At 26.8% G+C, this 26,617-nt stretch overlaps 4 protein-coding genes across 4 annotated transcripts; 2 read left to right on the forward strand and 2 right to left on the reverse strand.

The window, feature by feature from the left end:
- The first annotated feature begins 5,296 nt into the window (after nucleotides 1–5,296).
- Nucleotides 5,297–9,545, forward strand: Tmem18 (transmembrane protein 18). Its single transcript, XM_074259203.1, has 5 exons — nucleotides 5,297–5,647; nucleotides 6,535–6,652; nucleotides 6,775–6,829; nucleotides 6,916–7,009; nucleotides 7,782–9,545. The coding sequence occupies exons 1-5, from the start codon at nucleotides 5,585–5,587 to the stop codon at nucleotides 7,908–7,910; spliced, it is 459 nt and encodes a 152-aa protein (XP_074115304.1). The 5' UTR covers nucleotides 5,297–5,584; the 3' UTR covers nucleotides 7,911–9,545.
- Nucleotides 9,546–11,097: 1,552 nt separating this feature from the next.
- On the forward strand, nucleotides 11,098–13,544 carry LOC141535827 (uncharacterized). Its single transcript, XM_074256012.1, has one exon. It carries the CDS (start codon nucleotides 11,329–11,331, stop codon nucleotides 13,483–13,485), a length of 2,157 nt encoding a protein of 718 aa, XP_074112113.1. The 5' UTR covers nucleotides 11,098–11,328; the 3' UTR covers nucleotides 13,486–13,544.
- An 861-nt stretch (nucleotides 13,545–14,405) lies between these two features.
- On the reverse strand, nucleotides 14,406–19,638 carry LOC141526548 (ATP-binding cassette sub-family B member 10, mitochondrial). Its single transcript, XM_074241585.1, has 5 exons — nucleotides 19,595–19,638; nucleotides 19,040–19,488; nucleotides 16,599–16,985; nucleotides 15,877–16,490; nucleotides 14,406–14,769 (listed from the first exon to the last, which is right to left on the reverse strand). Exons 1-5 carry the CDS (start codon nucleotides 19,636–19,638, stop codon nucleotides 14,509–14,511), a joined length of 1,755 nt encoding a protein of 584 aa, XP_074097686.1. The 3' UTR covers nucleotides 14,406–14,508.
- Nucleotides 19,639–20,391: 753 nt separating this feature from the next.
- On the reverse strand, nucleotides 20,392–25,073 carry LOC141535912 (zinc finger CCCH domain-containing protein 15 homolog). Its single transcript, XM_074256107.1, is given in 8 exon segments — nucleotides 20,392–20,596; nucleotides 21,636–21,842; nucleotides 21,911–22,085; nucleotides 22,257–22,460; nucleotides 23,999–24,021; nucleotides 24,024–24,239; nucleotides 24,330–24,519; nucleotides 24,890–25,073. Coding segments are annotated over 8 exon segments (1,197 nt in total). The 5' UTR covers nucleotides 24,959–25,073; the 3' UTR covers nucleotides 20,392–20,483.
- Between the last annotated feature and the right edge of the window lie 1,544 nt (nucleotides 25,074–26,617).

Raw genomic sequence — 26,617 nt, forward strand, 5'->3', positions numbered from 1 at the left:
GTATAAAAAAATTTTTTTCTGTTACACCAATGTACTATAGAAATGCCAATGCTGCTCTTTTAGCTGCACATTTGCTGCCTAAAATCGTGGATTACTGAATTAAGGAAAAATTTCGGTTATCGGAGGAAATAAAAATACCGTACAATTACCTTTTATTTATAATATTTACTAGTTGTTTACACGCTATTTTTAGAAATCGAATAATAGTTTAAATAACTTAAAATCTCAATAAAAATTATTCAGAAATTGAAACAAACAAAGAAAAATAGTGAATAATTATTAAAAATAACACAAATGATTTATCCCCATATGACCCGTACTGTTTCTTGTGTTGTCTATAAATAATTGAATAGCTGTAGGGTATACAGCGTAAAAAGTTACCTTTAGTTTACGATGAAAATATCAATCATATGATAATGATAATGACAATTAATATTGATACGAAAAGACAATGCCTGACGTCTTTGTTCGATGTTATATTAATGAATAAATCTTATGAATAATATACGACTATTATTTTTATTTTTTTTATTGCAATGACAACTTATTCTTGTACATTGAATAAACGAAAGAAAAAAATAAATATATGTTATTTGTGTTCGATATTGTTGCAACTTTTATATGGCAGCAAGAAGTGTCGATATTTTCACATAATTTATAATTCGTTCAGGTTTGTAAGTATCTATAATGTTTTAGATTTAGGTTCAACTTTTGGGACTCTATCGAAATTATTGCAGATTTTGTAAGAATTACATTGTAAAAGGTAATATTTACATCATAATGTAATAATTACAATCTGAAACTATAATTTTTCCAGTTTTCTATATGGAGCTCCACGTTTACATTATATAATGTAATTTTTCTATTTTTCTTTTTTCCGTGCACGAACCAAAAAGAGAAGAGTTCTTTTGGAAGCAATCCACTCGCAGTATTGCTTTACGGAGCGTAGATATGGGCAGACATCCTGAAGCAAACGACATAACGACGCAAGACAGCAGCAGTACATCGACGAGGCGCTCTCAGGGTTGCCTTTGCCTACCGTACGGTTTCCGAAGCGGTTGTATTGGTCATAGCGGGAGCCGCGTCTATCGACTTACTAGTATTTGAGTTACAACTCTAAGGAGACAAGAGCGAAGATGAAGAAGAAACCGCTACACGAATGGCAGGGCCGATGGACATCGCCGGAGACGGGCAGGTCGACTGGCTCTCTCGGAAGCACGGGGATACGGACTTCTTCTTTACCCAGTTATTAACAGGACTCGAAAATTTTAACGCTTATCTCTTCAAAATAGGTCTGCACTACACGCTGAAGTGCAAAATGCAAATACTGCACAGACAAAATCGATTATGCCGAACACACGTTCTTCGAGTGTGATTAGTGGAAGGACTACAGAAGCAGCACTGAAGAAATTACAGGCACCAGCCTCTCCCCCGCGAGCTTGTTGACCCATGTGCTCAAACAACAAGATAACTGGTCAGCTGTCGCAACTTATAGATAGCGCCTTTTAAAAGAAAAAGCCGCTGAAAGGAACCGGTAATCAGAAGCAGGCGTCGTGAGATGAAAAACGGGCTAGATTGAAGTAATGCGAACGCGGTTCCAATCCCGTTTTTCTCTCATCTTCATTCGGGGAGCAAGAAGAGGGGAGTTTAGTGGATGGAAATCCTACATTATCAATAACATCATCTGTCGGTGTCTTTAAAAGATTCCCCTCCTGATTTAAAAAAATACTCATACATGCATACATACATACATACATACATACATACGGACGTAGTGACATCCTCGGCAAAATGATTTTTGAAAATCATTGATTTTCTTAGTGGGAAATTAAAAATAAAAAAAAAGAACACCTATCGTTTCATAAGTTTAGATTTAATCGTAAATCAATAGAATATTACTAAACGTTTTACTATTCATATCAATTTAATTAAGACCTTTAAGATGATTTGAAATTTCACTATAAAATTTCTTTTGATCTTGATAAGTGCATTTATGTCCGAACAACCGTAAAAGCTATTATTTGAATTTTATCGTTTTCAAAATTTTTTAATTATTGTATGAAAAACACTTTTCTTAGGAGCGGTTGATAGTTAATTTTCAAACGTATTGTACTCATGTATAAGATAAAATTTTGAAAAAAGCGCCTCACTCTTCGATAGATAATTAAATTATCTATCGAAGAGCGAGCCCTTTTCTTGAAAATTTTCATTTGTTTATGCATAAAATGCGTTTTGAGATTTCATTTGTTGTGGAAATGTGTCAGAGATACTTCCGTTTGTCCATTTGTCCAGAAAAAATACTTCTTAAAGACTCCTCTATTGAGAGTCCCCAAAAATGAGGTCGTTACGATGTCATAGTTAGACGTCTTATATACGTTTTAAAGACGTCTTTAAAAAACCCTCATCAAGACGTCTGTCTGACTTTTATGCTGGCTGAGACAACATTGGAGGCATCAACAGATTTGATATCAGAAACATTTAACGAGCATTCAGCTTTTAGTGACATATTAACAGAAATTGACAATTGTTTAATGTCCAGAGTTAGTAGGCTCTTTCCTGAAAAATAGATATACAAAAAAAAAATTTATAATTAGGGTATAGGGAGTAAATGTACCAGTGGTTGACCGATTAAGGATTTTTGGCATTTCAATTGATTGTGATTTAATCATTATGTGTTAAAAGATAACAATTCAAAGTTTATTTAAGCTTTAAATATTTTTTAAATGTGATGTTATTTGTTTGAATTATTAATAAAATTACATATAAATTCATATTTAAATGGACGTAAGATAAAAACACCAGTAGTTGACCAGTTTGATCCAGTAAATTGACCGGAATGTTCCAGTAGTTGACCGATTATAGAACATTGGTTATTTTTTTACCTTTAATTAGTTTTTTATGTTTAATGTATAATGTTTTTATACTCATTTATTTAAGTTAGATTTGTATTATTAGTAAACAAAATTTGTTTAATTTAGAACAAAACTAATTACAGTAAAAACGTAACAGATTAGTAAATTAAACTTAGATTCAATAATGACAAGGAAAAAAAAATCGTTGAGGTGCATACATGCAATTATTATTAAAAATAATCGCTATTGTTTAAAATAAATCATTAATTACTCTAAATTTATGTCTAGTCTTTCTAATGTCAACAAAAAAATTCACATTTAACAGTCGATCCCATCTTTTTCTCGCGTCGCACTCACGGAGAGAAACGGTACTATCCTTGTTGCACTCGTGATGATAAAGCTAATTGCAGTTTTATGTTTTTCTTCTAAACAAATGAGAATTTTGAAAAAAACGCTCTGATATAAAATAGATTGTTAAAAAATCTTTTACGTAGCAGAGCATTTTTTTTTTTCCGAAAATCTTCTTTGTTTTAAAGGGACCGGCTCTTAAATTTATCACAAATGTAAACTTGACTCAACTGCCACTAAATCAATTTAAAATTTATTGTGTTAAATTAACACAAAAAAAGTGTTAAATATTTAACATAAAAATTTTTAACACAATTTTTTGATGTATTGACGCAAAATTTTTTACTGTGCATGCTTTCCTTTTTCTGTTCAAGTAATGAAGAAATAAATATTTTTAAAAACTGTAACTAAAGGTTCTATTAAAAATCGGGTTGCGGTCAACCAGTCAGATCGACAACATTTCGATTATCAAAACTCTAAAAAAATTTTAATTCCGCTACATTCAAAGTTTATAAAATACATTAGCTTAAATAGAATATCAGCCGAAAAGCAATTTTGTAAATGATAAAATACCGAGCTCTTAAATATAGATAAACATAAATCTTATATGTAGAGTTGTAAAATTAGACTGTAACTTATTTTTTTTAGTTTTATGATCAGTGTAGAGTTTTCACTTTTGTAACCAAGGGTTTAGGGTATTGTAAATTATAAGATTTAAGTAAGTACGTCGAACATGCTGTTTGCAGATGTTTTGACAGATAGGTAAGATTGTTGTAAGTAAAAGTGTGAGTGTGAATTTTAAAAGTATTTTGGAAATGCGTGGGAACTATAAGTTTAAGTTAGTTTTGCGCATTGTAAAAGTATGACTGAGTGGGATGAGAGGACCAAGTAGTAGGTAGAGTAATTAAGAAAAAGGACTTGAGAAGACAGTCCTGAAGAACTATTCATTCTAGACATCAGACCTCTGCATTATTTCCTAATAAACACAACACTTAAATTATCTGACCTGTGATATCCTTTTTAGATATTAACAACATCAATATCCTATCCAGTATTTCTGATACTACATATATTCCTTAAGAGTTAAAACTAATGTAATTTCGAAAAAGGTTCGTTCCAACGTATATTCATCCGAATAATGATTCGGAAATTACTCACCCAAATAACTATACATTTACATTTTTCGGCTCAATGAGTATTCGTCTGTTCATTCACGGAAAAAAGAAATAGTATATTACATACCTAGGCCAGTAAAATAAGAAAAGTCTCAGATCACATGTAATTGTTGGCCGAGGCGAAGCCGAGGTTGACAAACATGCGGTCTGAGGCTTTACTTTTTACTGGCCAAGGTGTGTATACTATTTTTCTGCTCGACGTAGCCGGAATGTGGCAACTTCGTTTAGCACAGCGGCCAGAAAGTTGCCACTTTCCGGCCGGAGGGCAGAAAAATAGAAAAATTACAGTATATAATGTAACGTGGCGCTTCGTGATGAAAACTGGAAAAATTACAGTTTCAGATTGTAAGTATTACAGATTTTATAAGAATTATATTGTAAAATGTAATATTTACATTAAAAGCTTTGAAAATTAACATTCAAAGTTTGAATTACAAAAATTTTATTTCGAACTGTAATTTTTCTAGTTTTGCATACGATGGAACACTTATTACTATTTATAATGTAATTTTTCAAGTTTTCTCTTTTCCATGTTTATTTTAGCATGAAAATTTTCGTTGTTATGTTTTTTAATTTATTGAGACTTTGTGACTTAGAAAGATTCTATTAATATAGCTTTAGTTTTTTCCTCTATTCAACATAATATTTTTCGGAATTTTAAAATTTGTAAAATTAATTATTTTAAATTACATTTTATATTAACTTTCGAAGTTCTAGTAATTTATGAATTCAGAATGTTGTCAGTGTGATTAGTTGACTGCAACTCTAAAAATTTTCATTTTTCAAATTCATCAATTTAAAAAAAGGCGGGATCATAGATGGAGTGAGCAGCATATTTTTTTTCAATTTTATTATATTGAAAATAGAATTATAGACTAATTGAATTAATAGTTACGTGAATGTTTTTTTTTTATTCTCTATAAAGTATTAACTAATTGTACCAGAATAAATAAATGCATAGGTAGTCATAAATTGTATTATTTTATTTTACGTCCGTGAAATTGCATTTCCTGCACATGGATGAGTATACAAAAATATATATACCTACATGCAATACAAAAAAATATGCAATGTGTTGACTCATGTCTAGAAGTTTTGTATACACATGTGCAGTGCAGATAAATGACGATACTTTTTGATCTATGTATATACTATTAATTATTAAAAAATAAATATAATTGGATAATTAAGATAACTTAGCATAAACAAATGTCGAGCTCAGAGTTTATTGCTACAGACACAATCGACGGTGTTTGGCCTTTTTTGCAAAGTGTGAGTATTTTATTTATTTTCTATTATTATTTTTATTATTATTATTATTATTATTATTATTATTATCATTATTAATTATTGAGATGTTTTTTTTTTTAATTATAATTATTTCTGATTTCAACGGTACACTTATTAGCATAAATGCTTTTTTTGCATAATTAATTTATGGAGGTTAAAAATTTAGGTTATACTGTAATTTTTTAATTTTAAATATTTTTTTGGCATTAAAAAATTTAAAAGGACAGAAATTTTTCATCTTCTTATTTGTTTATTTCTTTATGATTGACTTGCTTTAATAATCCGGTTTTTAACATCTTATAGAATTATTTCAAGAATATGAAATTCTTTTAAATCTTATAATGAAATGTTGTGATTTTCTTTGATTGATTTTATATTATTTGATTTCAAAATATTAAAAATTATTATACTTCGATATTTTCACTGTAATAAATCATAAGTTTATTTAATTCTCATCATAAAAGTACTTTTGTCCTTATTTAAATGACCCTGAAATTAGCAGAGGTCTAAAAATTTTCTGATTTTTTTTATTAATTGAATTACAGCTAAAAAGATATTTTTAAAAAAATGCACTTATAGTTTTTCAAGTTTTTTACATGTGAAATGTTTGTTTTAATTTTTTAATTGAAATTTTTTCAATAAAAAATTTCTAAAAATTTTGAAATGTCGGCTAACTTCATTTTCATTTATTTAACACTTAAAATAGTATGAATGAAAGTTCTATAAATTTATCTTTTACAATTTAGAGATAATAAAAAGTAGTAAATTCTTTTAGCAATAATTATATTTTTTTCCTAATAATTATTTACACGATTAATATTTATCACAATTTCAATTCAACTAATAACAATTTATCTTAACATATTCAGATTGAATGGAAAGATCCATGGCTAGCAATTTTATTAGCGTTTCATGTCGCCGTAACAATGACTGCCTTGATGACCAGAAATCACGCTAACTTCCAGATTATATTATTTCTAATTCTTTGTAAGTAATTTATTAATTAAATACCTTACTACATATTAACGTAATGTAACTTAAATTAAATATTCAATTTACCCTTAACGTTTTTAAATAAACTTGAATATAAATTCCTTTAATTATTGCAGTACTCTTAGTTTATTTCTCCGAAAGCATAAATGAAGTTGCTGCCAGTAAATGGATGTAAGTACTATATCCGAAATTGATTCTTTAATTGCGGACATAACTTTATTTTACTTTTATATTAATAAAAATTCTTTTTATTTCAGGTTATTTTCAAAACAACAATACTTTGATTCTAAAGGCCTTTTTATATCTATAGTATTTTCTGTTCCAATATTAATGAACTGTATGATAATGGTAGTAAGTATACAACAAACTTTCAAGTTTAAAAAGACGGATAATTTATTTAATTCATACCGCATGCACGAAAAAAAATCAACTGTAGTAAATAATAGTCGATTCATAATAAGTAATGGTCAACTGCTAAAAATTACCATTTCAAACAGTAAAATCGTGATTTTAATTATCACTATGTAATATTTATTATTTAAATGCTACAATTTATTCTTTACATAGAAGAAAATACTATTTCAAACAGTAATATTCGCTACGTAAATGTCGAAAATGTCAAAGTACAATAATTAAGAATTTTGACTTTGATATTCATCATTTCGTACCTAAAAAATGATCGTATGATATGTAAAAAGTATAAAATACAGTTACTAAATTTCTAATACAAGCAACGTCAATATTTACAAAGTAAAATGGTAAATTTTAAATGCAGCGTTTTTAAAAATTTTAAAAGAACATCCTTAATCATTCTCACTTTATTTAAAATCAATTTAAAAATTCAATTTTTTTTCTATAACTGCTGGTCTAAATTGGTGTAAAAAAATAATTTTATCATCAAAGTTTTTTTTTCTAAAATTAGCTTCATTTATAATTAAAAATGATCTTGCCTACAAAAATTGATAATACTATTTATAATCTATTGATGAGTGTTAAGGTGTCTGGGTTCCATTTATTTCAACCTCCCAAGATATTTTTAGTAGTTTTTTTAGCTATAATTATTGAATTATCAATAGTAATTCAAGTTTATTCCCCTTCATTTATTACTGAATTTTTTTTTTAGGCAAGTTGGCTTTATCAATCCAGTCAATTAACAACAAATTTAAAAAGAGCTCAACTTCGACAGCGAGCTAAGATACGCCAAACTACTGAAAGCCCGCCTACCACGACCAACAAGTCAAAGGATGAATAATTATGATTTCTAGTCAAAAGTAATTGATTACTTATTAAAATAATTATTTAAATTTCAGATATTATCATTTAATAGACAGCGGATTTTACCAACAAAAAAACGTGATTTATTGAGTTTTGATCATCGGAAATATTAATTGAAAAACAATTCATTTTATATTTTATAAGCTTTATTTTATAAATACTAAAATACGTTACTATTTGTAAGTTGCGTTATCTTATTATTAATCTACGCGAAAAGAATATATATAATAGGTTACAATAGTAAGATTAATCTAGGAATGAAAAAAAAAAAAAAAAAAAAGTGACTTATTAGTTATTAATTGGCACTAAAATCTAGTATGGTACGTAAAAATAGCTTTGTACATTTTTGTCAAGATCTTTGATGTGTAATATTTATAAATTAAAAGGAATAGATGATTATTATTTGTGATATTTAAAAAATTAGGTTATTAATTTTATTGTAAATTTTAGTACAGTATTTGTTGGCTTAAATTTATCGACTTGACGTCAAGAAATTATTTTGTAGATTTTTTAACTTTTCGCCATGAAAATCAATGGTTTTAAAATCTGGGAAGTTGTTGGTTTCAACTCAATTGTCGAAAATCAACTTCTCATTAAATATCCAGGTTTTGAGTTCCTAAGAAACAATTCTAATTATTTATACGGAGATGTCAGTACGTAAACTTCTCATTACTGTAGAACGATTTGACGGAATAAAATACGGTTCCGTGTTGATTGAGTCACTTCGGCTTTGTAGATTTTGAGAAATCTCAAAAATAAAATTTTCGAAAAAAGTGGTTTTGGGACAACTTTCAAACTAGAGTATCGATCGACTCTAAAACCTAATCAGCTCTTGACTCCATAAAACAACATCGATTTTCACAAACCTCATCAAAATCAGTTAATTCGTTTGAAAGATATCGTCTAAAAATATAGAAAAAGTGTTTTTTTTTCGCATGCTATGTTTTTGTGCTTTAAAAAACACATAAAATTCCCCAGACTTTATCAAAATCGGTTGATTCGTTCGGGAGTTATTGCATTTCTAAATCTTCAAAAAAGTTCTCTATCAATGCAACTCGGAGAACTCGAAAATGTATAAAAGTTGTATCGAACTCGAAAAGTTCAAAACTTTGGAATACGAAATTTTTCAAGCATATTAAGCTCGAATATACCAGAAAGTTTCCGAAATGGTCTGCAGGGTCAACCGTTTTTTAGATTTTTTTTTTTTTTTATTAATTTTTGCCACTATATTTAATACATTCCTAAATGCATATTTCTTTTTTACAAAAACAAAAAATTGTATTTAATTATCTTTCGATAATCCAAAAAAATTGATTATTATTATATCAAATTTAATAATTCATCGAATAAATTGAGTACTTAATTATTTAGTAAACAAGCATCTATATCGCGAGAAGAAAGTGTAGCTAAACATTTAGTACAACGAATTTTTTTTCATAATCTTCTCTGTTACGTTGTTAAAAACAATATTTCATCACGTTAGTTTTTAATAATACAATAAGTTATGAAATGATACTTGCCTACTAATTGTATAAATTTTTATGATTTTTTGCATAATATGCCATATGTATTATTGTCAAATCAAATTTTAATAAATATCTATGGATTTATATTTATGAAAATTCTTAATTAAGGACTAACCACATCTGCTTGAATGTAAATTACATTTGTTAACGAAAGTATGAGGTTGTTAAAATTTCTTTATTATTTTGATTATTACTTTTATAGCTTCTAATTTAAAATAAAAAATGTTAATCACTCATTTATTATTTGTTTTTCTTTTATTTAAATTGATATTTTTACAATAATTTTTATTTATTAACTATTCATTATTATTCCAAGTCAGGGGGTCTAAAGTTAGCACACAAATTACATTTTTTTATTTTAATTGTAAATATTTTTTTTTATTTGGAAACATACCTTGAAATTGAAAAAACCAAAAAATATGCTTTTAAATTTTGAAGAAACAGAAGTGTATCAATTTTTTATTTTGTTTTTTAATTGTAAAGAAATATATTTATAATTAACTCGTTCCAAGTCATTAAGAAATTAATAAAATCGAATGTGAAATAAGAAAACAAAAGAATGATAAAAAAATTAAGTTTAGTAAGTTTTTTTGATTTAAAATAAAGTTTTCAGGTATTTTTGCATTTTGAAATAAGGGAGCGAAATTTAATAGAGTTACCGATTTAGTTTTAGGTATGATATAAAAAAAAAGATTGGAAAATCTAAAATAGCACATCGCCAGTGTTTGTGTTACCACGAAAAGAATCAGTTACAGAATAAAAAACAATAGTAAGAAATGATACTAAAATCAGCAGACATCTGACGGTTTTTTTAATTTTTATAACCAATCAATCATAAAAAATGTAATTTAAAAAATTCGCACTTAAAATTTTTTGTAATTTCTAAAAAAAAAATTTAAGAATTTTTTTTGTATTGATAAAATCATTAAAAAAAAATTTTTTTCACTTGCAAAAAACTTGAAAAACTATAAGTGCAATTTTTAAAAAATATTTTTTAATTTTAATTTAATAAATGAAAAATAAACAAAAAATTAAAAATGTCGGCTAATTTTAATGAGAATCAATTGAGCAGACAATAATTAATTTAAAAAATTTTTTTAACAAATAAATTATGACAAAAAAAATGAGAACAAAAAATTATGACTCTGAAGTTAGCAGACGTCTAAAAATTTTTGATTTTTTATATTAATTAAATTACAACGAAAAAGATATTTATAAAAAATTGCACTCAGAGTTTTTCAAGTTTTTTACATGTGACATTTTTTTTAAATTGTTTAATTGAAATTTTTTCAATAAAAAATTTTTAAATGTCGGCTAACTTCATTTTCACAAAAAATTGACATTTAGAAAATTAAGAAATGCAATTTTTCAGAAATAATTTTTCGGAGCAAATTTATTTATTAAAAAATATAAAAAAATTATAATAGTGACAGCTAACTTTAATGTCACTAATTTTATTATTATGAAATTTTAATTAGCTTATGCTTCTTTTTATATCATTATGTGATTTAAATTTTTCGCGCCTTCTAACTAGTGGCGCCATCATTACAAATTTCGAAAACGATTGTCGCCATTTTGTTTTGAACGTGTCACCAACTTCAGGATTTTTCTCGGTGTTACTGTTTACCGGCCTGAAAGTTAGTGTGTGGTGTTCAGAGTGCTTGCAGTTAACATTAAGTCTAACAACCTCTTTCATTGAATTTGTGTTGAATAATTTTTTTTTTAAGCACTAAAATATAAAGTCATTATTAAATAAACAAGTTGAAATTTAATTGTCACAATTGACAATATATCAACAATTAAAAACGATAAAAATAAAATAATAGTTGATAATAAAATAAATAAAGTAACAATAATTAACCCAACAAAATGGATAACCCTGAGGAAGTGTTACAAGCTCTCGATGAATTTTCTAAAATGCGACCATCTGAAATTCCACGTGAGCTTGAAGATTATCTCTGTTTTGTTGCTAAAACTGGTGACCCAGTATATCAATGGTCATTAATAAAACCATTATTTCGTGAAAAATTAGTACGAGTGATGACGGATTTTTATGAAAATTGTCCGGCGCTTGATTTGGCATCAAGCCCAAATCTTGAGCATTTCAATTACGACATTATGAAATGCAATCTTCTTGAACTTTTGGAATCATTTGCAAGTGCTCCATTCACTGTTCAAAGAATATGTGAATTATTGACATCGCCACGTAAAGAGTATAACCGTGTTGATAAATTCATGCGAGCCATTGAAAAAAATATACTTGTTGTGTCAACAAAAGAACCTGGTCCAGCAGCAAGACGAAGCGAAAACGGTGAGAGTATGTTGAATGGATCTATTGACGATGATAATATTACTCCTAACAATCAATCCTCCCAAGAAGTTGAAATGGAATCTTGGGTTAAAGATTGCACTGCTGACGCTAACTCATCATCATCACTTACACCAACAGACCATGATCAATCATTAGTTGATACTATTTCACCATCAAATAAAATATTGACTAAAGATGTTAATACTAATAATCAATCGACTGAAGACAGTAGTAATTTATCAATTCAGGATAATAACAAGGACCAGACATCAAGATTAGAAATGACCGTCTCCGGTTTTATATCTGCTGCTCATGATTTGTCGAGTACCCCATTAATAACAATTCCTAACTCTGTTCACGACACAATCACTACTGTTAATAATCTTTCTAACTCCACAGATCAGATATCATCAATCAATGATGTTTCCGAAGCAATCATCAATGAGGATACCAGCTCTCAACCAAGTTTGGACACTGAAAATGACAACAACTCTGAATCAAACGCCAATAAAAAGCTCCAAACAACATTTGAATCTAAAGATTTTGCTGGTAAATTAAATAATGAACTTACTGATAAATTTTACCCGGGAAGTAATTATAAAACTGAAGCTGAATCGATAATTAAAAATGATGATTTAAGTAAGTGCATTGATGAAAAATTACACCAAGACTTGAAAGATGAAAATTCTAAATCGGATGATGAGTCTAAATCATGTTACGACAGTAATTTGGAGTCAGAGTCACCGGAAAAACGCCCACGTTTAGACGCTGACATCGATGAAGTGAAAAATAATAAAATTGATAATAATCGTAGTTTTTCAGTGGTTTCATCTCAAGAAGAAACTGAAATAAACGACAGTAGTAGATTAATTGTCAGTGATACGGCAATTAAGTGTGACAAAACAGATAATTTATTAGGTAGTGACAGAAATGATCAGGAATTACAGTCTGCAGAATCATGTTCACATGATATAAAAGCAGAAGCAACATTTGTAGCTGAACAAACGCCAAAATTAACATCTGATGAATCAAGAAGTAACCCGGAAAAATCAAATGAAGAAACCACAACAGGAGCACAGGAATGCCCAGAGGATACTCCAAAACCAATTATTGAAGAACCTCCTTCAGAATCATCATCTTCGTCTTCATCTTCCTCTTCGTCAATGTTACCATCGTCCTCAGTAAATGAAAGCACACAAGAGAGTTCAAAGGCTGATAATAAACAAAATAGTAGTGTTGTTATTCAAGAAGCTATGGATGATGACAGTAAGTTATTTAGTAATGCAACAATTAACGATCCTATTCCAATTATTGAAGAACCTAAAGATGAATTAACTAATATTGACGCTGCACCAAGTACTCAATTAGAAATATCTGATTACACAAAAACTGATTCTGAAGTTCCTGCTGATTCTGGTACCAATGACAATCCTGATAATACTGAAATACAAAAACAAGCTGAATCAGATGAATTAAAAGTAGAAGATAAAAATTTAGTTAATTTAGATGGCAACAATGATGCTGTTGCTGTTGCTGTGGCTGCTACTGTTTCTGCCGCTGATGATTTGAATAACATGTTACCTACCATTCCGGATTTGTCAAATACTCCAATGGAGAAAGAAGAATCAATGGAAGTTGATAATGAAGAACCTAATCCAGTATTTGAACAAGACGAACCAATGGAACAAGAAAGTGGAGATCAGATAAGAAGTTAATAAATATATATCTATATATGTATATATTTTATACATATATGCATATATTTATATAAATATTTCATGACTTATTATTTTTTTACCGTGGCTTAAATCTATTGACATTTGAATGAAAATAAAATATTAAATTTTCGACATAAATTTTTCATAAAACTTAGTGGATACATTACTCATTATCAATTAATATATTATTACTAATATTTTTAATATTCTATCGGTTAAAATCAATTATTTATAAGAATTAATTTACTTCAAGACACGTGCCCCGACAATTTTGAATTATTTGTGTTTGTAGTTTTTTTTTTTTTTTTTTATAAATTATTTGTCTGATGTATGTAGTTTAATTATTTATTACACGATAGAATTATATAAAAGTAGATCTTTCTTACTATTAGTTAATAAAGTGGTCAATAGTTTCATATGATAATAAAAAAAGAAAAATGCACCAGATATCGGCAGTACGATAGTAAAACCTCGTACTTTTCTTTTAAAAATACATAGGGGATACGTGGTTCTACCAAAATACCGTCAAAATGCCATTAACTTTAATGTCACTGCCTGAAAATTTTTTTATATCAGTAAATAATAAAAAAAAAAGAATACTTGAAATTAAAAAAAAAAAAAAATAGTAGTAATTAAACTTATAAATATTTGATAAAAATAAATCGTGAAAGATGTTACGTTAATAGTTATGTAAAATGGAATTAATTGCTATCAATAAAGGGGTACACGTAATATTAAATATAATTATAAATAAAAATTAAGTAATAAAATTACGATAGTAAAATTAATTTAAGTGTATATTAACTGTGTATAGGTAAAATATATGCAGATTATTAATAAAAATTTAAAAATAAACATGATTTTTCTAATTATTACGTAGATTAATTAGTCTAAAATAAAAAACATTTTCATTTAATTTTTCAACTTTTTTATATAAATAATTTTAAACATATATTTATAATTTTACATTTCACCACATCCAATTTACATTATAACAAAAATGTTCATTTAATCAATAATTTACTTAAACGTCTGATGCTGAACTAATTTTTTAAATAATCCATTATTAATCAACATTAATTCATTATAATTACCAGTTTCAACAATCTTACCTTTATTAATAACCGCAATTTTATCAGAATTTTTGATAGTACTCAATCGATGAGCTATCGTCAATACCGTTCGTCCTTGAGTAGCCCGTTCTAATGCTTCTTGAACATAATTTTCACTTTCAGCATCTAATGCACTTGTAGCTTCATCCAAAACCAAAATTTTCGGATTCTACAACAAGGTAAGTATTTTATTAAAAATGATATTAAAAATCATCTGATATCATGATGAGGTTCATTATGAATCTCATATTTTGACTCATAATAAATAAAATGCTTATGGGAACGAATTTTTTTTTAAGTCAATTAGTAAAATTTTTTCATTTTTTCTGTTAATCAAAGGAAATGTATAATAACTGGAAGAAAAAAAAAAAAAAAAAAAAAAAAAACAGTATTTTTATCATGCATTATACTGTTGTATTACTTTATTTTTTTCCTTAATTTTTTTAACTTAGAAGAATATTTAGAAAAACACTATCTTGGTTTAAAAAAATTTTTGACTGAAAAGATTTTTTCGATTTAAGGGGTTACATGGGTTTCACGATTTCAAAAAAATCGATTTTTTTTTCAAGGTAAATAATTTACAAGGTCTTGAACGGAAGATTTTTTTTTCTTTTCAATTACAACTATTTAAAAAAAAAAAAAATTCCGCAAAATTTCAACCAAATTTTCAATTTTTTTGTAAAAATCCAATTTTCATTTTTTTTTCTTCCGTTCAAGACCTAGTTTGAAGTCTTGACTAGAGCACATATTTTTTTTTCACTTCAAATGATCCTGCTAGGAGTTCTACTGATCACGCGGACGCATCTTTTTTCCAAGGGCTGACCGGAAATTACATCACGTTAGCAGAGTTTTTAATATTTTTTTTTTCAAAATTTCAGTAATCCCTTATTAGAAGACATGTATCTTCAAGATAGTAATAAGTTCGAATAAAATATTTCATTTTTTCTATTAAAAATAAATTTTATGCAGATATGACCATCACTTTATTGTGAATTCAAGTTAATATCATCATGATTTCACAATCAAATTACTAGAAATTTTCTTACTCCAACAAGAAAATTAAAAATTTTGTAATCGAGTAAAAAAAAAAATTTCTTCCCATAAACATTTTACTTATTACGAGTATCAAATGTACATTAATATGGATTTTATATGAATCTCATATTTGTGTCAAAATATGAGATTCATTATGATATTCATAATGAACCTCATCATGATATCAGATGATTTTTTCAAACGTATGTGATAAAAAAATTGATATGGAATATAATCTTACTTTTATTAAAGCTCTTGCAATAGCAACTCTTTGTCGTTGTCCACCACTCAAAGTAACCCCTCGCTCTCCAACGACAGTGTCCAATCCTTCAGTCATTCTTCGACTAAATTCTAAAACGTTTGCAAGCTTCGCTGCATCCATAATATCTTCATCGCTTGCATCATTACTTCCGTATCTTATATTTTCTTTAATGGTACCGTTAAATAAAATAGGCTCTTGGGATACAAATCCGATTTGTGATTTAACCCAAGATGGATTTAATTCTTTGATATTATGATTGTCCAATAGAATATCACCTGAATTAGGATCGTACAAACGTAATAATAATAAAGCGACTGTTGATTTTCCAGAACCGGATGGACCAACAATAGCGTTAACCGAACCCGCGGATAAGTTTAATGAAAAATTATTTAATATCCAACAATCATCTCTAGTTGGATATTTGAAACAAATATTATCAAATTTAATATCACCACTAAGTGGTGAATCTAAAATTATTCCACCTTCAATTGGTATTTTTGGAACACGATCAATAAACTCAAAAAGTCTTGTACTTGCACCTAACGCTCGATTTAATTCTGTGTAAAAATTCGAAATACCGCTCAATGAAATACCTGTATAAGCAGCATACAATAAAAATGCACTGAGATTACCAACAGTTATTGTTGACTCTGACATCATAACACCACCGTAATACAATACAGATAAAATAATAGCATTACCCGTAAGCCCAGTTAATCCAAAAAATATCCCTCTATAAAAGCTTTCTTTATAACATAAATTTAATAAATCATCTAATTTTGAGCTATAACGCTTTATCTCATTATTTTCCTGTGCAAACGCTTTAACTGTTCTTATGTTACTTATTTTTTCTTCAGCTGTTGTTGCTAATATTGCCAAACTATTTTGTACGTCTTTTGATATTTTTTTAACAAAACGGCCGTATACTATTGCTAATCCTGTTATCGGTGGAACAATTGCTAGTCCAACACATGCAAGCTGTGGCGATACGTAAAACATCATTGATACACCAGCTAATGACATGATTGATGAACGCAAACCATCCGATATATTACTTGTTACAGCAGCACTAACTAATTGTGCGTCACCTAAAAATATAAATAAAATTCTTTACAGTTAAGTTAATAATCGTAGGTAAAAATATTTTATTTCTGTCCATCTGAATATTTAATTTCATGGACCACTTTTACAAGCACGGATTGTGAATGTTCCATACATGTTTGTAAACAAATAATATAATTATATTATATTACATAATTTATATAATATAAATTATATTATAAAAATAAATATAATTTTTCTTAATAAAAAACTTCAGGTCTTGAGATATAATATATAATAAGCATCAGGTGAAAAGACCATCAATAAATTCTAACACAATTATTCGTTATACGACGTTTAGTTGTTGATGTTTACTTATCAGTAATAGCATTGATTTTATATTAATTCATTTATAATTAATTTTTTTAAATGATTGTATTATTTGTCTGTCAAACTAGATATCTGAGGATATCGAAATAAAATCGACGAAACGTCGTATAACGAATAATTGTCAAATTTTTGTAATTCATAAAGTATTCTAAAAACTAAAAAATTAATATGTATGTATTACTTCAATTTTTTAATTTATTATAGAATTTTTTTCATAATTTTTGCTAAAGAATTTTTAAGAAATAAAAATTATATTCAAATTTTAACAACTATTCAAGTAAAATAACGAACCGAGAGAACTCAGTTAGTTTTATCAACAGCTTTTAGTGAAGCGGAAAGTCGCAAACAGCTGAAAATTTTAAAGTTACAAAAATATTTATTTTTAAATTTACCATTTAATTTTTTTTTTTTTTTAATTACAAAACAATGAAATATTTACTGTTTTTACTGTGATAAAATGACATAAAATAGTTATCTTTATTTAATACTTCAAAATTCTTTTTATCAGAATCTACAGATAAAAAATACTCAAAATAAATTATTTATTAAAAATTTTTTTCAAATGTTTGAAATAATACCATAAGTATAAGGGTGATTCTCTGTAAGGATGTTTTTTGCTGTCCCAGGCATGTTTTTATTAGAAAAATTGTTATTTTGTAACTAGAAAAAATTTATTACGAAAATAAAAAAACATTTCTATTTGGAGCATTGAAAACTAAAATAAAATAAATTTTGGTTTTTTTGCTATAAATTCGTAAACCACCGAAATAACAGTCCCCTGGGCTGTCCCATTCCCAAAATTGAAACTTTAAAATTAAATTTTAAATTATTCGTTCATAATATATAATTTGGTCCATAATGTTTATAAAATTAGTTAACTAACAATTTTCTTCGATAAAAAGTAACGAAAATTAATTTGTTTCATTAAATTCATTAAACCAAAGTTTGTCCCAGGCGTTTTAAAAACAGTCCCCTGCCAGAAGTTCAAAGCCAAAAAATCCAGCGTGTTGTTTTACCTCCTGTAAAGTTTATAAGGATCAAAATAGCCTTAATTTAATAACCATAGGGCTGTTAGAGCTTTATCGCCATTTAATTTAGTGTCAAAAACGCGAGAAACTCAGTCCCCTGGCAACTATTTTTATTTATAATTTATTTATAAAATTGGATCCATAAGTCTTAATATTATTCTAATTAATGTAAATATTCATTAAGAACTTGAAAAGTTGAATGCATCGAAATAGTTTGCTTGATTTTTCTCAATTTGATAAAAAAATCAGTCCCCTATCATGTTATATGGCAAAAGATGCAAAAATATCTAAAAACAAAAATTTAATCGGCTGTGTATTTATTATCATTAATTTGATAATTTTGTAGCCCTTATTAATTTTTTTTCTAATAAAATCAAAAATAATTTGGTTGGACAATTTTGTACAGATTTAAGACGTCCTTACAGAGAATCACCCATATACCTATTCTAATGACATTAAAGTTAGCTGTCACTTGACAATTTTTTAATTTTCTTAAACAAAAAAATTATTTTTAAAAAATTGCATTTTTAATTTATTAAAATTTCTACAAGTCCATCTTTTTAATAATTTTTTTTTGCTATAATTTATTTGTTAAAGAAAATTAAAACAATTGTGAAGTGACAACTAAATTTAATGTTATCTTATTTGAATATTTTTACAAATTGAAAAAAAAAAATAATTACCAGTCAGCCTTCCAACTAATTCGCCAGTGCTTATTTTATCAAACATTCCTGTTTCTTGACTCAGTATTGACGAATAAGCTTTTTTACGTAAACTTTGAGTTATCCGATGTCCAGAAGTTGACATAAAGTATATTCTCCCAAAATTGCATATTCCACCAATAATAAACACTCCGAGTAATAATAAACTTATTTTCTTCAAATTTTCTCTCATTTTATCTGTATCTTCAGTGTATATTACATCGATTATTTTTCCTAAACAAAACGGCACAGCCATTGTCACTGTTGATGATATCAACAACAATGTTATTGCACCAGTAAGTTTCCATTTTTCTGGTTTTGCTAATGAAAACAGTCGCCTTATTTCAGACTTTTTTGCTGTAATATTTTTTACAGCAACACCGTTTTTAACACCATTTAATTTAACTTTAGGTGTACTGCTAGAATTTAATCTTAAAATATTTATATTTTTTATTTTATATACATTATTGTTATTTATCCTCAATGTATGATAATAACAATTTAATGGAATATCTATTTTTATACGTTGAAATTTACGTAAAAAATTTAACACAAGTTATCATTTTACCTGATTGTGTCATCTTTTTTTATTTATTATTATTATTATTCCATAAATACTCATTTAATTATTTAATAAATTTTTTTCCCTTGCCATTTGATTCTGAAAATTAAAATAGAAAAACACTTGTCATTGTTAAACTGTTGATATAATTTATCAAGTTTCAATTACATTAAATAATACTTACTGACGTAATTTTAGGTTGTAAATAAATTATTTAATTTATAAAAATAAAATACTCACGTTTAAAAATCGATTTTTAATATTTATTATTAAACATTTTAATTTATCTTTCCATAAAGTTATTTTTTTATTTATTTCATAATTTCATTGTCGAGGTTATACACCAATTTCTCTGAATAAACATCTACATTTGCGTTTGTATATACCTATAGCTAAAATAGTTAATTATGCCTATCACACTATATATCTATCATTTATTCATACCACTTGATGTCTGTTTTGTAACTTTCTTTGATAAAATTTAAAATTACGTTACATACACTAAGTTTATCGTGAACAGTGTAAAAACTTTTCTACATTCACCAAATTATATTTAAATTAAATCTAAAAATACTTTTTGTTTGAATAATTACTCATTTATTCGACAATTAAAAGTTTTTTTAAATATTTTTATTTTATTGCTCAACAATCAAAATAATCATCAATAAAATATTGCGGTAATTGAAAGTACAATTGATAGGATAAAAATTAAAATAATTATGAAAAGTAATCAGCTAAAAAAAAAAAAAAAAAAAAAAAAAAAAAAAAACTCTGGCAGTAATTAATTTTATGTATTTTACATGATATACTTGATACAAATTGAAATTAAATTGAAAGTTGTGAGAAGTTATTGTAGGACCTGGATTACTCCTCCATGTCCAGGTCCCCGAGTTCATCTTCTAAACCTTCTAAATCGTCTTCTGTAAAGAGGTTTTCATTGATTGCCAATGCACCAGCACCTTCTCCAACTACAGTCACTGTAATAAATAATAAAAATGTTATGTTTTATAATTTAGATACAAATAACGCGTTACTAATGCCAAAAGGGCGTATAAAAAATTTTTTTCACTCCAACTAAGCTAAAAGTGTTTATAATATTTAGATCTGTAAGAAAAGTGAATAAAAATTTTTTTGTATCCGCCCTTTGGCTCTAAGACAAAAAAATTCTAAAACCAAAAGGGCGTAGCATTTTTTTTTAATAATTATTATTAGCCTTAAAAAAAAAAAAAAAAAAAGAAAAGTTAAAACACTGGTAAAAAAATGGACTTTTTTTTGAAAAATAGAATCATAACGATATTATGCAAGTCGTATTAAAATTTTAAAGGTCAAATAGTTTAATTACTATTTTTAAATAAATATTTTCGTCAGTCGAATCCCATTCAATCAATGTTAAAAATGAATCGTTTTTACTGCCTGCTGTAAAATTTTCTAAATGTGAGATACGACATATTAGAATGGCAGTATCGATATGTATTTGATTAAGAGAGAAACTAAAATATCAATTTAGCTAGGCACTACTCTAATACCGTCTCCATTATCATTATGATTATCATTATCTTTTGCTTTTGAAAGTAAAAAATTATAAATATATATTACTTGTAAATCTAAACTTTGAAAAAATACTTTAATCTGATATGATTTTCTAATTTGTACAATTTAACATATTTTATTACACTTTATCAGTGGAGACATGATTATTGAGTCAATAGAAATGAAAATTTTGTAATAGAATGTTACTGTTATTGTAGATTTTTTAAAATTCAAATCTATATTTTTTTAAATGAAATGAGTTAAAAAGTCATTATTTTTACCGATGTTATAACTTTTTTGTTAAGGCTAATAATTAATTATAAATAAAAAAATGATACGCCCTTTTGGCTTTCGGCTTCGCCTCGGCCAACAATTACATGTGATCTGAGGCTCTTCTTATTTTCCTTCCCAAGGGGTATAATATACTATTTATACGCCCTTTTGGCATTAGTAACGCGATAAGTTTAAGAACTAATATTAATTTACCGGAAGATTCACCATTAACTTGATCGCTTTTAGATTCAGTAACGGTACTCTTCAATCTATCAGCTTGAGCAATTGTAATTCCAGCAGTATCTAATTCACTCGCTTCCAGTGCTAATTGATCCATATCGAGCTCACGGTACTCAATGTTTTCGGCATCTTCTTCATGCAATGCATAGCTGTCGATAGCTTCGTCACCATCATCAATACCTATTAAATTTTTTAATTAATAATAAACATTTAATTAAACATTAAAAAACACATAAAAAAAAAATTACCATCTCCTGCAGCAAGCTCTGGATTAAAGGAAAACATCTCACGACCTGATATACCAACTTGTCGACCAGCTTTGAAATCGCTACGTTTTTTCTCTTCATCTTTTTCAGCTTTTTCTTTCTTTTCTCTCAATTTACGCTTCTTCCAAGCTAAGAAAGTCTCTAGCGTTATTCTCGTCTATTAACAAAGTAATAATCAAACAATAAGTTCAGTTTAAAATTAATTAATACTCTTTAAAATTGAATCAACGTGTATCTACTATTTCACATTAATAACTGTCCCAAGAATTTTAATCACTGATTTGAAAATTTTTTTACTTGATTCAATTTTAGTAATTTAATTAATTACTTGATTAGGTCCTAGATTAGCACGTTCTCTTTCAATCAAATCTTCAAGAGAAATTTCATCCTTCTTGTCTTCTTTTTTTTTGTCTTTTTTAAGAACGAAACCTGGTGGTAGTGCATGTCTGTAAATACATTTCGCTTTTGAAGGACATTCCCAGAACCATCCATACTTGGATTTCTCCACAGCTTCCAAGAAATGTTTGCAAATCTATAAGTATCATAAAACAATTAATATTCAAGTTACTAATAAGAATAAAAAATTCTGGAATATTAATAATAATAATAATTAATAAATCTACCAATTTTGTTAATTATGTGATGATTTATATGACTAAGGCAACTGTGCAATGTAAGATAGTGATTGTTAGAATTCGTATCATGGTAAATATTGTAATTGTAGCAATTGTTATGTTATTTTTGGTTATTATTATGTGTAATTTTTAGATGCCTGAGGAAGGTCTAATAAATTACCAAAATGTCGCAGAAATAATAATGTAATTTGTTATTATGGTCCTATCTTGTCCACATTCCTGATATACAAATTATTACTGATAATTATGGACGATAATATTAACAACATTAAAAAAATTTAGTTTTCAATCTTTCTAGAAATTTCAACAGCATACTACACGCGCGTCTTAATTTTATCTAATGATGAAATTTTGACGAAAAATTTTGGATAAAATTCAACTTTTTTTTAAAAACGCCGTCATTTTGTCAATTTTTGATATTTTTTTTTCGATAGAGGGTCATCGTACGGACAATATCTTCTAGTTTAACGAGAACTATTTTTTTACGTTTCATCTACGGAGAAGGCCAGAATTACTCCGGCAGTGAGGACCTTTTTTTTTAGCGCTGTCGGAGATCGCGTGTAACTCGAAAAATATTTAATTTTTTTCTTCAAAAAGATTACTGTGCATTCTCAAAATATGTTTAAATATACCCTTAAAATTTCAAAACAACTAATACAGTATTTTTTTAATTCCGAAAAATCGCCTATTTTTTGGATTGTCACACTAGTTGTGCACCTTACCATAGATAGATAGATAGATAGATAGATAGATAGATAAATAGCTTTATTTGATCTTGGAGCCATGGCTCCCTCAAGACCATCATATATAAATACATATTTGATATAATACAGTAGTACAATTTTTAAAGCTTATAATTTATAGAAATAATTTTCAAAAACAATAACAAATAATAAATAATAAAATATTTATAATAGTGATAAAAAAAAGTCGTACACTTTAACTTCTTGCTCAAAGATCTATGTGATGAGTGAAAAAGAGCAATTTTCTTATTTTTCATAAATAAAAAAATTACAATAAAAAATATCGATTTTCAATAAAAAAAAAAATAGGTTGAAAACTGAAAATTTTTGTAATTTAAAAGTGAATCCATATCAGTTGATAAATAATATAAGGTAAAAGACCCCATTAGTGGCACTTTTCTTTCAATGAAAAAATGTTCTACTTGGAATAAAAATTAAAAATTTTTTTGATCTGAAGGTCTTAAAGATTAGAAATAATATGTTCATAAAAGAAATTAATAACTTAATTAATTAAATAAGTACAAAAATCAAAGAAAGTGTCAGTAATGGGGTCCCCGCCACTAATGGGATCTTTTACCCTAGTATTTATAAAATTTGAACAAACTATTAATAAAATTTGAACAAACATTTAATAATTCTAATAATTCCGTCAATTTTTAAGTATTGAAAAATAGATTTTCAGAATAACTTACAATATCAGTAGTAGGTCTAACACCTCCACTTCCGTGTTTTTTTCGACAACTTCCTTTAATTTATCTTCATCCCATTTATCCATTGTATCTGTTTCCTTATCATCATCTCTCATATCACAGTACAGTGATCTTTTTTCAGCTTTACGTTCAACAGTTAAATCATGAGAAAATTTACATTTATCGCCCTTAGTACATTGGCCTTGTTTGAAAAATGCACATACTACGGACTTAGGATCAGTACCTTAAATAGTTAATAATTTCAAATTTAAAACAGTTAATAATACAATTCAACTAACTGAGTAAATACTTAAAGAAATAAACCAATAAAAACCTTTGTCAACTTTTTGAGTTTGCACAGGTTTAAATAGAAGAGCCAGCTCTTGTTGTTCTTTTAATTTCTTTTCTTTGTCAAGTTTTTTTGGATCATCTTTCTTAGATCCAGGTTTCACCTGCTTTTCTACTTGCTGAATAAATTTTTGTTGTTTAGCACCTTTTTTGTTTTTCAATCCAAATGTCTTGTCCTAGAATAATAAGTTTTTCATGAGAATTAATTTAGCAGATATTTATTAATTTTTAGAATTTTTTAACAAATAAATTATGGCAAAAATAAATCAGAAAAAAAATTTACATTAAGAAATTGTAAAAAATTACAAATGCAATTTTTTAAAAATAGTTTTTTAGAAAAGATTTATTTGTTAAATAAAATTAAAAAAATTATCAAATGGCTGCTAACTTTGACATCATAAGTTTTTTATATAAATTTGATCATTCAACATATGTGAAAATGAGTGCATTATAATTATGTATTTATTATTTTTTCCTATTTAATTCAATGTTACAGTAAATAAAGTAGCGTACGTGTATGGTAAGATGTGTATATTATGAACATACCTCAATAACTTTTTCTTTTTTCTTCAACTCTGTTTTTTTACTTGGAGCCGGCGCCTTTTTTGGCGGCATTTTGAGTTTGGGTTTTTACTTTATTATGAATAAAATTTAATTAAAAAAATTTAGCACGTTTTATCAGACCAATTTTTAGTGAACATGAGCTAGTAACCCGAAAAACCATATGATTTTTTTGGATGCCAATGAAAAATGTCAATAGTGACATCTAACAGTTTTTATTCTCACCTAATAATAATGACTTACATGAGTTTTACACGTATAAATAATTATATTTTTGAGACTACAACCCAATTAAATTTATCAATTACAATAAGATAAATAAAATAAATTGCTTTTGGTTTTCTTGGTATTGTTCTGGTAATTAACGGATTTGTATATTATTATTATTGTAAATTTATTGTGCGCATTTTCCTCTGCAGACCAAAGGTTGTTGCGACATCTTCTTGTAGAATTTATTATTTTAATTTTCAAATAATTATTTCTTTAAAACTTTGAAGCAACAAAAATAATATTAATAAGTAATGGTTTAAAAAAGAAACAAACTATTTATTTATTTCCTTTAATACAACCCAACAGCCAAAAGGCCAATAACAGGGTCTCTAAATAACTTGATACAGATTACATAGTCCTTCCAATAAAAATACATGAGAGTGTGAAGTTAGTCAATAGTCGAAATTCGCAAAAAATAGGACCTGATTTCTTATTGGTTGAAATTAAGGCGCGCGCTATTTAAGTTTCTAGTATAACAAAACTAAGTGCGCTGTACTGGTAGCTTATACAAAAGAGAAGTAATAAATCAAAAATAATAAGATATATAAAGAAAAATACTGGAGTATTTACAAATATTCCAACAAATATAATATCATATTATAATTGATTGTAATTATAATAAATAAAACATTGACTGACGATGTATAATTAAAAATATATATCTAAAGATGTTTAACTAAAGATGTGAGGAATAAGATGCAAGTGAGATTTACATTCAGATGGTTTAAATATGGACATGATTATAAGTAAAGTATGAATTAATTTTCAATGTTTAATATAAAATACAGTGATTGAAAAAAAAAGCAATTCCTTTATCATAAAAAAAGCGTGGAATGTATGATGTCAATTGTTATATTTAGTGGTAAATACTTAATTGACAGATATCAGTAAAAAAAAGTCATCATGAGAATATCTTTAAAAGTATCCTACGCTTTTTTACGATAAAATGATTTTTTTATTAATCACTCTATTTTAATTATGCTACTGAAATTAACAAATATCTGACAATTTTTAGAATTTTTTTCAGCAAACAATTTATTGCAAACAAAAATTTGAATAAACATTTGATATGTAAAAATTTAAGAAAACTATTAATGCAATTTTTATGAAATATTTTTATGGTACTAAGTTACTTTTTAAGTTAAACTAAAAATGATCATATGTCTGCTGATTTCAGTATCATATTTTTATTTTAAACTTATTGAAAATTAATTTCTACTTTTTTGTTGGGTTTTCTATTAAAGTGTATCTGTTAGTTTTTTAAACTATTATTTAATTTTTACTTTTTAGTTTGATTTACCATTAATTTAAAGCGGGGTTGTTTATTTTTTTAAACTATAATTTATTAAGTTTGCAACTACGTCTCTGTGACAATAGTGGGTATTTGTGCGCTTATTGCCTTTTTTGGATGTATAGCGGTTCCTTGAACTCTTTTTTCGGTTA

The sequence above is a fragment of the Cotesia typhae genome, unplaced genomic scaffold (genome assembly GCF_013202065.1).
Source record: "Cotesia typhae breed Kobodo isofemale line unplaced genomic scaffold, CoteBio_Ctyphae contig_11, whole genome shotgun sequence".
Lineage (NCBI taxonomy): Eukaryota > Metazoa > Arthropoda > Insecta > Hymenoptera > Braconidae > Cotesia > Cotesia typhae.